The 14,635-nt window shown below is 38.7% G+C and overlaps 1 protein-coding gene across 2 annotated transcripts in view; it reads right to left on the reverse strand.

Moving 5' to 3' along the window:
- The window catches only part of LOC121288057 (transformation/transcription domain-associated protein), a 211,960-nt gene that overhangs the window by 99,244 nt on the left and 98,081 nt on the right, over positions 1–14,635 (reverse strand). For both annotated transcript variants that reach the window (XM_041206337.1, XM_041206336.1), the window contains exons 40-45: positions 13,841–13,999; positions 12,116–12,241; positions 8,976–9,086; positions 5,279–5,425; positions 1,801–2,014; positions 907–1,032 (exon numbers count right to left, since the gene is read on the reverse strand). In XM_041206337.1, coding sequence (XP_041062271.1) covers positions 907–1,032; positions 1,801–2,014; positions 5,279–5,425; positions 8,976–9,086; positions 12,116–12,241; positions 13,841–13,999 — 883 coding nt within the window. The remainder of the gene's footprint in view (positions 1–906; positions 1,033–1,800; positions 2,015–5,278; positions 5,426–8,975; positions 9,087–12,115; positions 12,242–13,840; positions 14,000–14,635) is intronic.

A 14,635-nucleotide genomic window follows, 5' to 3' on the forward strand; every position in this document is an offset into this window, starting at 1 on the left:
ATAAATTGTGCAATCTCTCCATATTATTTAACCCTTTGAGTCCAGGTATCACTCTGAGAAATCTATGCTGCACTCCCTCTAAGGCCAATATATCCTTCCAAAGGTGTGGTGCGCAGCACTGCTTAGACTGCTCCTGGTGTGGTTTTATGAGGACTTTGGACAGACAAAGCATGACTTCTACCCCCGCTTGTACTCTAGACCTCCGGATATAAAGATCAGCATTCCATTTACCTTTTTGATTATTTTCTGTATCTATGCGCCTGAACCAACAAGTCTCCTTGGGCCTCCACTAATTTTAGCTTTTCACCATTTAGAAAGTACCCCATTCTATGCTTTTTGAATCCAAGTGGATGACCTCACGTTTGCCTACATTGAAATCCATTTGCCACAGTTTTGCCCATTCACTTAATTTATCAATATCTCTTAGTAATGTTATGCTTCCACCCATACTGCTGCCTATTTTTGAGAGTATGGTGTTTAGAAAGGACCTAAGACAGAAATAGGAGTAGACCATTCAGTTCCTCAAGCCTGCTATACCATATCTTCTACCTCAACTTAATTTTCCTGCCCACTCCCTATATCCCTCAATTCTGAGAGATCAAAAATCTATCTATTACAACCTTGAGTAGACTCAACAATGAAGTGTCCACCACTCTCTTGGGTAGAGGATTCCAAAGATTCACAATCCTCTGAATGAAGATATATTTTTTCTCTCTCACTCTTATCATGAGGCTATAGCCTCTCTCTTGGTTCTGCAGCCAGGGGAAACTTCATATCTTGTCAAGTCTCTTCAGAAACTTGAATTTTACAATAAGATCACCTTTCATTCTCCTAAGTTTGAGAGAGTATAGGCTCAATTTACTCAGCTTCTCAGTCCAGGACAGCTGAATTCTTGAAGTGACTTACCAAACAATTGATTTGGATTTGCATTTGTTGCTTTTTCATAATTTGTGAGGCCTTCATAAATCACTTTTCCAACTGCAGCATAAAGACATTCCAATTCCTCATATTTAGAAGCCACACTTGAAGTACCTGTTTAAAAGTGAAGGGCACAAATTTGACAACATAGAAGCAACACAGGCATTACCATCACTGAATCCTCCACTATCAACATTCTGGCAGTTACCATTGACCAGAAACTGAATTCAGCCAGCCATATAAATACTGTGGCTGCAAAAGCAAGTCAGAGACTGGGAATTCTGCTGGGAGTAACCCACCTCCTGACTCCCCAAAGCCTGTCCATCACCTACAAGGCACAAGTCTCCACTTACCTGGATGAGTGCAACTCCAACACTCAAGAAGCTCAACACCATCCAGGACAAAGCAGCCTGCTTGATTGACACCCCATTCACCACCTTCAGCATCCACCCTCTCCACCACTGAGGCACAGTGACAGCAGTGTGTACCATCTACAAGAACCACTGGAGCACGACTCCTTTGACAGTACGTTCCAAACACGTGCCCTCTACCACCTAGAAGGTCAAGGGCAGCAGATGCATAGGAATACCACCTGCAAGTTCCCCTCCAAGCCACACACCATGCTGACTTGGAACTACATTGCTATTCCTTCACTATCAGAGTCAAAATCCTGGAACTCCCTCATTAACAGCACTGTGGGTGTACCTACACCACATGGGCGGCAGCGGTTCAAGGAGGCAGCTCACCACTACTTTCTCATGAGCAATTAGGATTGTGCAATAAATGCTGGCCTAGCCAACAACACCCATATCCCATGAAAATAGTTCTTTAAAATTAGTTAAATGAAATTAAAAATTGCACATTGCCATTTTTGTAACCTACTTGGCTCTGTCGGGAAGACGCTCATCAAACGGGAAAGCAGAGTGTGTACAGCTCTCAGGACCTTGTTGTTGCCACAGGTCATGCATGCTGCTATTCCTCGCTGCAATGGCTTGAAGCTGCTAAGAATGGCAGAAGACTGGAGCACAGTTAACAGAAAACTCAACACCTCTAGTCCTGTACAGATGTTCGCCATGTTAGCTTGATTGGGTTGCTCCTAAAACAACAAAGAAATTGGGGTGTGGGGTGGAGAGAGAACAACAGTAAATATACATGTCAACTATTTTACTACCAATTATAAATAAAACTACGAAACTGAAGCGCATCAATGCACTTATTATTTGCTGAAGTTACTAGATGATTTTCGTAAAGCTGATTTTGTCTCTCACCTATTAATTGCAATCAGTCTGATCACAGCCTCATCAATTTAAAAAGGGATTAATGAAATGGAAAAGGTCTAAGAGACAAATGGCTAATTTTGCCAGCCCTTGCTGTTTGGAAGCGCTGCTGTAAAACATAACAGATTTTCCCTAAAGCAGATAACTTGGTAAATATAACACAGATTTGGACTTCTTCAGAAATGCTAATTAAATTATAAGGTACATCTGGAGTTTAGCTCCCTTTCACTTTTTAAACAGATTTTCCTAAATTGTTTGAAAAAAATGTGATTATACATTTTTGAATGTCAATTATATGGCACCAAATGCCCAGCAAGATTAAAGGTTTTCTCATCTTAGTTATGTGCAAGTGCAGATTCTGCATAAAAATGGGATTTTGCACCAAGTAGCACACCTCTCAATTGCTGCAATCATTCAAGCAGGACAACTTTGAATTTCAAATTGAGCTGAAAACATTTTGAAAATTTGCTGTATATTGCTTTTACTTCATGCTTGAAATCAAGAAAGCTGAATCAAAAGAGTAACTTCGGAATTAGAAAAATTACAATAAATCTGAAGGCAGTATTATTTTTTCCTGTTGAAGTCTTGCATTCCTTAGCAAAATGTGAATACCCGATACTGTTCTCCAAATGACTCGCAACTTGTATCATAAAGGCCTAATAGTGTATCTCATTCCGAGGCACCATAATGTCATAGAAAATGTCACTTCAATTATGCACATAGGCTACTATTCAGTGTTTTTGCCTGCCACATTGGTATAGGAGTAATTTCCAGCTTCCTTTAGGATAAGCAAGGCTAGGTGACTTGGCATGCTGACACCGTAGTATGCAGTGACAGGACTGCACTTATTTCCATACAGCAAGTTCCCAATCTTGGCCTGGTTGAGTGCAATTTACTACACAAAGGCCAGTGTTTTCCCAAAGAAAAAAAAAAGGAAAATATAACTAATAACAGAATAGTTACAGCACAGGTGGTGATTCGGCCCATTAAGTCTGATTCGGCTCTCTGTAAGGGTAATACAGCTGTTCCCACAACTTAACCCTTTCCGTATAGCCCCACAATTTCTTTCTCATCACTTGCTTATCCAATCCCTTTTTGAAAGCCACAACTGCATCTGCCTTCATCAGCTTTCAAGCAGTGCATTCCAGATCTTAAACCTTTTTATGCAGGTTATTTTCTGCTGAGTTTTTCCAGAATTTTCTGTTTTTGTGTCAGGTTTCCAGCATCCACAGTATTTTGCTTTTATCAGGTTAGTTTCATGTCGTCTTTGGGCCTCTTGTCATTTAACCTTGTTTAAGATAAAAGCAAAATACTGCGGATGCTGGAAATCTGAAACAAAAACAAAAGTTGCTGGAAAAACTCAGCAGGTCTGACAGCATCTGCGGAGAGAAAGATAGAGTTAACATTGCAAGTCCGTATGGCTCTTCTTTAGTTCTGAAGAGTCATGCGGACTCGATACATTAACTCTGTCTTTCTCTCCACAGATGCTGTCAGACCTGCCGAGTTTTTCCAGCAATTTTTGTTTTTGTTTCATTTAACCTTGTTTGTTCAACATAGTCCCTCAAACTGCTCCAGCAGCAGTATTAGAAGGCTGCACGCTGGTTAGCTATCAACTCAGCCAAAGGATAACACATCACAACCGAAGAGAGAACCAAAAAAAGTGGGCTAAAATAAGTGAATAGAAAGCAACAGGGCTTAATGAGCGGAAAATTCCTTATCAATTTTTGGCATTTTTGAAGTTATTGACAAGTTAATGATAAACAGGGCCTCTGATTAGTCATCATTTGACATTTTTTGACAAATTCAGAATTTTTTTTAAAACAAAAAAGTGCATTGACTGACTGGATTTTAAAAAAAACTTAAGTTTTTAAGCTAATTTTTCCAGAGCCTTCTACATATTAGTGCTTGAAGCTATACACACACATATATGCATATATAAAGACATTTCAAAAGGAAATTGGGTGGACACTTAAGGAATATAACTTGCAGGGCTATGGGGAGAGGGTGGGGTAATGGGACTGACTGGATTGTCATAGAGCTGAGAGCTAACATGCTGCAGATAAGCCGAATGGCCTCCTCTGTGCAATGACTCAATGATTATTGTAACATTCAGTGAAGCTAATCCCAGAATCAAGGAACAAATCAAGTGGTGCCGTATTGCTTTAGTTCAAGCCACATAATTCAATTGCAAGGGCTAGCAAATCCATCATCATCAGACACAGCACTCTCACAGATCAAGAAAAAAAAATAAAATCATAAACAAAGGCAACATTGTGTAAGCTGGTCTAAATTATGCCAGAGAGCACACATTGCCACGTATTCCAAGGCAGCTGGACATCTTAAGCAGAAATGCTGATAAATCACAATCTTTCCTACTGTAGTTTATGTCTCTTCAGTCCCACTGATGTTGCTGCCACGTAAAATTCTGCAGACTACACTTGGTTCTGTGTGAAGCGAAAAATGAAACCCCCCAAAATAAAGAAAAAAGTTAATTGAAGCCTTTGAAATTCTTATTTTTTTTTTAATATCAGTCTGGGTGAAAAGTGAGGGATGAGAAAAGATCGTTTGGCTCAAAACCCATCAATTCTCACACTGCACTACTGAAATACATTTTGAATAATCCAAGTTTTTTTGCTTCAGTCATCCCGTTCCTAACATCTCAAGTCAGGGCAAAGTTTTTCTCGCTATCTGCTTTAAACTTACTTTTCACTCACATCCATTTCATTTGTGTCCTATCTTGATTGACTTTGAAGTAATAATCTGGGTTTACTTTCTTTGTAATGTTTAATATTCTTATACACTTCAGTGAAGATTGCCCTTTAGCTATTTGCTTTGTGTGCTGCAAAATTTAAGCTCCCCATGCATCAGACATTAGCCTGCATTCAGCCTCATGTTTCTCCGAAAGTATGTTCTCACTGCCGTGAGGAGTGAAAGCTGGAAGATTTATTTGCACATCTGCATACCACAGTTACCCATCAAGAAGGGAGGTGGAACAAGTCCAAGCTGGAAAGTGCACTGACTAAGCAAGTGAGAGTACATTATACAGCGCTTTAAAATGGTAACTACTTGAAAAAAAATCATACCACCGTCATTAGCAACTTGTCAAACCATTGGAGTTTCAGCTCAGCTTTTGGCCACATATCAGGACGAAGAGCCATCTTCAGAAGGCTAACACAGCGCCTGGACAACATTTCTCCCGGTGAACCCGCTGTGTTTGAGGAATCGTTCACCTGGGGTTCAATTATCACATATTACACGGGGTTGAAATATACTCGTACTTGACAATGCAACTGGGACCAATGTAAATCTTTGCTTCATTACTGTGTCACAAGTATATATGTTATAAGTACACTATTATTAATATACAAGTATATTAGTGCGCAAGTAATCTATATTATATATACGTCTATGATATATATATAAAAAACAAGGATGAAGAAAAGTTTATATTTTTTTCATTAGTAAGGCAAATCCAAAGCATTATGATTGTATGGGTAAGCTATAGAAAACATTCAAAGATCAATCCAAATATTAATAATGGGGTATTTATTTTTTATATAAATACACCTGCTGACAGTTAACTCTATTCTTCCTCCTCTTTGTTTGGTCAGGTTCTCTCGGTTATCAGCACTTCCAGTTCCTACTCTCAAGGCTGTGGCTTCAAATCCCACTCTTGGGATTTGAGCACGTAATACAGACTAACACTTCAATGCAATGTAGGGGTGAACACCATTTTCCAGGTGACATGTTAAGCTGAAGCCTTGCCTGTGCTGAGAGATGTTGAAGGTGTTGTGACACTATCCACAGAAAAAGAGGGAGTTCTCTGTGTTTTAGTTAACTTCCCTTCCTCGAACAACACCAGCCAAAACAGATGTTCTGGTCATAATGTTGTCATCAAAATGGCTGCTGCATTGCCAACAAAAAAGTAACTGCATAAATTCATTCATTTATTCATTCATTCTACATCACGTGCTTTGTGTCACTTCCAAAATATGAGAGACGATGCACCATAAATGTAAGTTCTTTGTCCCTTTATCTATAAAAGACGCCCCGCTTCCTTCCTATTTCTTCTGTAAGGTTGAGTCCCAGAAATATTAGCTCATCGATGCACTCTGCAAATACTGGAGCAATGGACCTGCTGTGCATTTGCTGTTTTTAATTTGTAATAACAGATTCCATTAGAATGTTAACATCCTTGTAAAAAGATCTGAGTTTGATCAACTGACAATCATCTTTAGCAGTAGATGCTGGGGACACGGTGATGGAAAGAGTGTGCTTTGCAACACAACCACACAATTAAATGGCTATGTGCTACTTTTAAATGGGTGTCCTGATCTAGCTTTGAGTATTCCCTCAACAAGACAACATTAATCAAATGTTTCTGGGTTAAGCTTAGAGATGGAACTGAGCAGAGGGGCTGCATTCTTTATAATGTTGTTCAGCTCCACATTAGCATATGTCTTTTTTTTAAAGCAAGTTCTATGTAGAGCACATGTGTATTAGTTATTTTTAAATTTCCCATCAAGTGGCAGCATGACAGTAATCAATAAATCAGAAGGAGGAAAATAAATTTGGTCATAAATTTTGCTTCAGCCAAATCACCAGCTAAACCTTACAACAAACATTGACTTTGAGAATTTTAATTTCCATTGGCAACTATGAACATGATGCAAACTTGGTTCAAGACCAATGACATCTAACTTATCAAATTTAGTGCTTCCAGTTTGCTTCATGTTGAAAGGAACCAACAGTCTGATTAATGAGGATCCTCAGACAGAGCTGGAGAAAACCAAAAGCAGTTTGGAGTTCTCCAGATGGCAAGTAAAGCCCTCGGTTACATTACTGGACCAAGTGAAGTGCACTAAACAAACCACTGCATGCCTGCTGGTCAGGGTAACATTACAGCAAGGCACTGGGCACTCAAGCTTCCCAAAGAAACTTTAAAATGCCTCTTCTACATGGATAACGTCAATTGTAACATGGGAGCTGTGCTGACACAGTACTGCATCTTGAACTGTAGTGTCAGCTTTACTTCCATCCTAGAGTTGAATCAGTACTATACCACCGATCATTGACTCAACTGTACAATTTTCCCACTTGATTAACTCTGAAAGAACTTGTATTTACACACTACCTTTTGCAACTGCACATTGTCCCAAGGCACTTGAAAGCCAATAAAATATTTTTGATATGAAGTCACTGTTACAATGTAGAGATGTTGTAGCCAATTTGCACACTGCAAGCTCCCACAAGCAATAATGGGATAATGACCACTATTTATTTTTGTGATGTTAGTTGAGGTATTGGCCAGGACACTGGGAAGAACTCTCCTGCTTTATTTGAAGTAGTGGCCATGGGACCTTTTAAGTTCACCTGAGAGCGCATACGAGGCCTCAGACAGCACCCTCTGAAAGTGCCGTTCTCTCCCTCAGGGATGCAGTGGAGTGCCAGCCTAGACTTTGCGCTCAAGTCCTGGAGTGGTACTACAACTTTAATTCTATGAGAAGCTGACATAACAGTAATGCTACTAAACAAGTACAGCATTGTCGATGATACAGTCCAATGCATTGCCTCAAAGGACCAAAGAGGTGAAAGTCGCTCATCAAGTTTGACCTAAATACAAGAACGTACAAAAATTGGTCCCAAGCCAGCAAGAGTGTGACAGATGTGTAGCCAGAAGTAGACAGCTATGTTCTACAAGAACATATTCTGAGGGAAATTGGAAATAAAATCAATTATTGCATTGTTAAGTTAGTAAAAGTGACAAGTAGGTATCACAACATAAAATTTCCCCCACTTCTAGAGAAAAGAGGGATTAACAAAGCACTGCATTTATAGAACATCTATCAAGACGCTCACAAATACTACATATAAAATGAATTACTTTGAAGTGCCTGCTATTATCGTGCTCATAGCATAGTCTCTAACAGATTTGGATGAATGAGCAACTAATATGTTGTTTTTCCCTCTGCTTTCTGTTGAGAGGGGGAGAGATCAAGAGGAACCTCTCTTGCTTTTCTAAAAGCATCAGATCTTCTCTAAATCACAGCAACAGTCAGACAGAACTGTGGTTTAATGTATTGTTCAAAGGATGATATGCCTAACACTGTAGCACTCCGTCACTACTGTACTCAAATGTCTGCCTATGATTTGAGCCCATGATAAAGAGAGTCTTTCATTTATACAGCACCTTTCATGACTTTAGATCGTACTCAAGTGTTTTCGAGCCAAAACAACCAATGAAGTACTTTTAAAGTGTAACCACTGTTGTAATAAACAGCAAACTCCCACAAATGTGAAAATGGCCTGTGATGTTTTAGTGATGTTGATTGGGGGACAAATGCTGTACTCAACAATGGGAAGAATTCTCCTGTTCAACTTCGAAATGATGCCATGGAATCTTTTACGTCGACTGAAAACAGATTGGTTTTTATTTAACATCTCATCTAAAAGACTGCACTGCCAACAGTGCAGCACTCTGTCACTAATGCGCTGGAAGTGTCAGCCTGAATCATATGCTTTTATCTCTGGTGCGCAACTTGAATCCACAACTTTCTGATGCAGAGGCAAGGGTGTTACCAAGAAATTGGTAATTACTAAATAAATGATAGAGGATAGGGAAAGGAAAGAATTGATATAAAGCAATAATGGAACAAAAACTTTCCTCAATGTAACAACTGTTTCAAATGCTACATCAGTGCTGACAATCATATCTTAGATGCCATTAAAGTTCATTGTCTGCAGTTATTCTAGCACATGACAAAGAAGTGAGACCTTTACCTGACAAGCTATTCTGATGAGGAAATTCACTACGGTATCAGTGTGCTGCTTATCAATGGGTTTAGAAAGGAGATGATCTGCCGCTGTTAAGGACTGGCTACGTCCAAACACCTGTTGGTTTAAAAAGAACATTTAAGTGAGGTTACTTTTGCAGCTAAACAAAAGGTTAACTACTTCAAGATCAAATCCATCAGGCCTAGTTTTATTCAAAATTGAATCATTATGTCACAACGATTTTTCAAAAGCTGAAACATTTATTGCGCATGGTAAGCCTGGTTCCCTGGTTGTAGTAACATAGGTCAAGTTAACGTGAGCCAGAACACAGTCTCCAAAAATCCTTCTGCCACTGGAGCATCCTAACTGGCTTTAACGACTTTGCAATTTTCTAGACCACCTTGCATTCTAATGTATCAGGAGGGAAGAAGCGTGAGGGAGCTGACTACATCAGTTCAAGGCTTTCTTTTCCAGTATGAAACACACTTTGGTCTCTCCATCTGTTGATGGGTTTGGCTTTGGAAGATTACGAATTTACTTAAGATTCAAAAACATTTGCAGTTCTCTAAACAATGGGAGATAATTTCTGTATTAACTAAAGGAAGAACTGGGTTCTTGCCCACATTGTGGAAGCTCGTCTCAGACCTTCCCCAAGTGCCAGCAAGAAGAAAGCTACGACTAGAGCTTTAAGTTATCATCCAGCTGGCAAGAAGCAATTTTGTAGTTACTGTACGTGAATGCATCTCCGATTTCAACTTGCTTTTTTACTGGATGCTTCCAGCTGATGAGGCATAAACTCCACTTTCTAAAAAGGAAAGCAAGAAAAGGCTGGCTGAGAGTTCCTAATAAATATTTCACTTTTTTTCTCTTCCTCTGCAGTTTTTTTTAAAAAATCTGTTTAACACAGTTCTGACAAAAGGTCACAGACTTGAAACAAACTATGGTTTCTCTCTCCACAGATGCTACCAGACGTGATTATTTCCAGCATTTTGTGTTAAATAATTTACCAACTGTTTAACACTGAAGTATGCAGAGCAAATAACAAAAAACTATTCCACTGGCCAAGAATAAAAAGAAAAAGGTCGGATTCCTAAAAGTTTAGCATATTATAGACACCTTCTGCAACACGACCTGCAAAGTCATTACACCAAGTAAAAAAAATTGGATGCACTTTCTAATTGAAATTAAACTAAAGTGATAACAAGATTAATAAAATACAGTAAAGTGCACAAATAGGTAGAGGATGGCTTCTGCTGCTAGTGACTGAATCAGGGTAAATTTCTGGATTTATGCCAATTCCAGTTTTGCCAGCTAAGTGTTATCTCTTCCCCAAAAAAGAACATAAGAACCAGGAGCAGGAGTAGGCAATTCAGCCCCTCGAGCCTGCCCCACCACTCAATACGATCATAGCTGTTCACATTTCAGCCTCAACTCCAATTTCCCGCCCTCTCCACATAACCTTTCAACCCGTTACTAATTAAAAATCTGTCTTTCTCCTCAAATTTATTCAGCATCCCGGCATCCACTGCACTCTGAGGTAGTGAATTCCACAGATTCACAACCCTTTGCGAAAAGTAATTCCTCCTCATCTCTGATTTAAATCTACCACCCCTTAGCCTAAAACTATGGCCTCTCATTCTAGAGTGCCCCACAAGAGGAAACATCCGCTCCACATCTTTGTCTATCCCCTTTAGCATCTTATATACCTCAATTAGATCTCCTTTTATCCTTCTAAACTTTAGTGAGTATAGGCCTAAACTGCTCAATCTCTCCTAAGACAAGCCCTGCATCTCTGGAATCAATCTAGTGAACCTCCTCTGAACCGCCTCCAATTCAACTACATCCTTCCTCAAATAAGGGGACAAAAACTGTGCACAGTACTCCAAAAGCGGTCTCACCAATGCCTTGTACAGTTGTAACAACACTCCCTATTTTTATACTCTACTCCTTTAGCAATAAATGCCAAAATTCCATTTGCCTTCCTTATTACCTGCTGTACCTGCATACTAGCTTTCAGCGATTCATGCACAAGGACACCCAGATCCCTCTGCACTGAAGCATTCTGAAGTTTCTCTCCATTTAAATAATAAATCACCTTTTTATTCTTCTGACCAAAATGGATAACCTCATGCTTATCCACGTTAAACTCCATCTGCCAAATTTTGGCCCATTCACCTAACCTGTCCATATCCATTTGTAAATTTCTTATTTCTTCATTGCAACTTACTTTCCCACCTATTCTGGTGCCATTTGCAAATTTAGCTATAGTATCTCTTACCCCTGAATCCAAGTCATTAATATAGATTGTAAATAGTTGGGGCCCAAGTACCATTAGAATTAAAAGTTAAGTATGGGGAATTTTGCAGCTTAGATCAAAGATGGTCTCCTACTGAACCATAATATTTTAAATCAACTACTTTAACACGACAACCACTTTGATAACACAGATCTAGTAGAAAGAATTCAGTACACAAGTCATGCTAGCTAAAAACAAGAAAGGCAACATAAAATACAGCAGATTTGGCTAAATACAACAGTGTCAGGGAGTAAGATGTTAAATGTTAATATCAAGGCCATGTTGCCACTTTTATAATAGTTCAATTACGTGAAAACATGATAGATTGATGACAAAACTAGCTCACAGTTACACATTGTGCTCAAGGTAAAGCAGTTAATTATCTTTGAACTTCAGCCATTGTTGATTTTAATAGCTAGTTTGCACTACATAAACCACAATATACTAACAAACTCAAATATTTATATCTCACAAAGTCACAAACTAGCTTTAATCTATTGACTAGACAGCTAATTTACAGTAATTAAACAGTATTACTATATTCACCAGAAATATATTATTCAACTATATTTAATTTCCCAGCCAGATTAATGGCATGAAATGGATTTTAATGCAATTTGAACCAGAGTGCAAATGTTGTGGTGCCAGAATTAACTGCTTCATCCATACAACTGCCCCTAATGAAGCGATCAAAATGTTAATTACACAGCCCAAGTTACTAATCCTGAAAGATTTTCTTGCAAAAAGCAAAGTGTAGGTGGGGGGAGAGGAATTGAAGAAAGTGTACAATTGTTCTTAAAACATTAAATGCAAACCATTGCACTGCCCTCCATTTCTGGATTGTACTCACAGTTCCAGCATTTGTTCTGAAACGTTTCACATCCTGAGCAGAATCCACTGATAAACCTCGTCTGACATTGCCATTGGTCGCGCTGGTTCCCTCACCACTGCCATTAGCATCAGGATCAGAATCTGGCTACATTTTTTTAACAGCATATGGGGGTCAGGGAGGTGTGGGGAGGGTAGAAAAAGAGGATGAAAAAGCATTCAACTCTCATATCCATACATAAAAATCAACAAGTCACACATTTCATTGTCATGTATGAAAAGAATAAACCATAATAAAAAATAGATTTATGTGAGATGTAAATCTCACTTCAGCAATCTAGGTGCACACAATAAAAGAGTTTTGATTCCTTTTCTTCTTTTGGTTCCCATGTGGTCGGCTGAGCTGCATATTTAACAACTTATTTATATTTTGTCTTTAATGTGGTAAAATGGCCAATATATACACAGCACCAGCCTTTTTCTTGTGCTCAATGTGTTTGTGGGTTCAGCATTACCTATCACTTTATGAGTGGGTCCCATGTCTTCATATAACTGCATGCACCTTCTTCTGCATAGACTGCCTGGCTATATAGTAAGAAAAACTTCCATCTTTCGTGAGCTCAGAATTTGTCACAGACAATAAAGTACTTTTGCATTGTAGTCACTGTCGTAGGAAACATGGCAACTAATTTTCACACAAGATTCCATAAACAGTAATGTGATAAATGACCAAATAATTGGCTGGTCGAGAAATAAATATTGGTTAGGGGACATGGGTGAAAATTCCCCTGCTCTTCTTCGGACTGTGCCTTGGGGTCTCTCACGTCCACCTAACACCGTAGACGAAGCCTTAGTTTAAAGTCTCATCTGAAATACAATGCCTCCAACAATGAAGCACACTCTCACTCTGCGCTGTAGAGCACAAACTCTAGGCTGGCACAAGCCTTGAGAATGGGACTTCCCACAAACTTCTGACTCAGTGCCAAAGCTGAAACAATGATGGGACCATCCTCAATAATACCAAGAGATGTTTTGGACTGTAAATAATGGTCTCTTCCCCAGGATCATTAACTGACCCTTCAAACTACTGAGCTAAAACAAGATACATTAGCAAGATACAAGATAAATTCAAGCTTCAAGGTAACAGGCAGACCCCTTCTGAATAGGAATTCAATCAAAAATGAAACCCAAGATATGGATTCAGCAACAAATCTAGATTTCAGTCCTAGGTGGAGACCTCCTGCAAAAAATTCTGGTAGCAATTAAAAAAAATAAAATTTTTTTACAATGTCCCAATCTGTGCATGGGCATGCAGAGTTAAGTCCACCTATAATCTGGATAGATGTTAGCAGTCTCCTTCATTGTGAATGAAAACATTCAGTGAATTTATATATAAATAACACAATTTTGATCAGAATTCAGCCAATTTCAAAAAAAGCTCAATTGCTCTATACTAAAACTGTTAGCCTCCTTATCTCAGATGCGTAATAAATTCAACAAGGAATCCTTTGAAGTATCAGTAACTCTGGCAATGAACCGTGCTTAGAAGGACACAGTGCTGCACTGTTGGAATTTAGCTTTACACAGTGCAATTTAAACAAAACTATCCTTCTTCAAACAAAAATAAACCATGACTTTAATCCGGGCCATACATTATGGTAAAAAAACAATTTAAAATGAAATTGAATTCTTTGTTAAAATGTCTAATTGTCATGCTTTGAAAGGTGCAACACATTTATTATTTTACCTGCTGGTCTTTGATTCTCTGCAGCTCCCACTTAATGACAACTTCAGCCAGATCTACAGCTAACTTCCTCTGTTCAATGGTGACACTAGGTGTGAAACCTAGTCGCTGCATGGCACTAACCATATGTTGAACAAGGTGATGTCTCACCGGGAAGTACACCTGGAGAGAAACATTATTCCCAATAGTATTACAGAATACTCAAAATACTTCCTTTATTTAATGTGCAATTGCCACTAAATGCAAAAATGAATTCCAACATTGCCTCCTGTAAAATACTGTGTACTGGTGACACAACTTTGCTGACATTTTAACAAGGGTCAGATGTCAATTGTTGCAATTAATTTAACACACCTTCTAGTAAATATTCATATCTGATTTTGTTTCCTTCTGATCAAAGACAATTTTGTCAGGTCCTCTTTTGTATCAAGGATACTGGACAATTTAGAGTGGAATAGGAGGAATCAAACTGATGGGTTCAAATGATGGAATAAACCTTGAAGGTGAAATGTAAGAGCGTTAATCCCAAAAACTCAAATCCTCCTTGTAGAGCCCAGGCAGATCACAAAGATTTTTTTCTCTCTATTATTTTAACCTCTGTAAGAAATGAAGTGACCTGAACAATGTTGCAAAGTGATGGTGCCAAATGGGAAACCTCTTGCAAAATATCAGTTTAATGTAAGATTTTTGGATTCAGGCCCAGAGATACCTAAATAGGCAGTCGACCAACCATAAGTAATTTTAAGATGGTTTATTAAGTGTATTAAGAAACAAATTTAGATGATACATTAACTAATT

The sequence above is a fragment of the Carcharodon carcharias genome, chromosome 15 (assembly GCF_017639515.1).
Source record: "Carcharodon carcharias isolate sCarCar2 chromosome 15, sCarCar2.pri, whole genome shotgun sequence".
NCBI lineage: Eukaryota > Metazoa > Chordata > Chondrichthyes > Lamniformes > Lamnidae > Carcharodon > Carcharodon carcharias.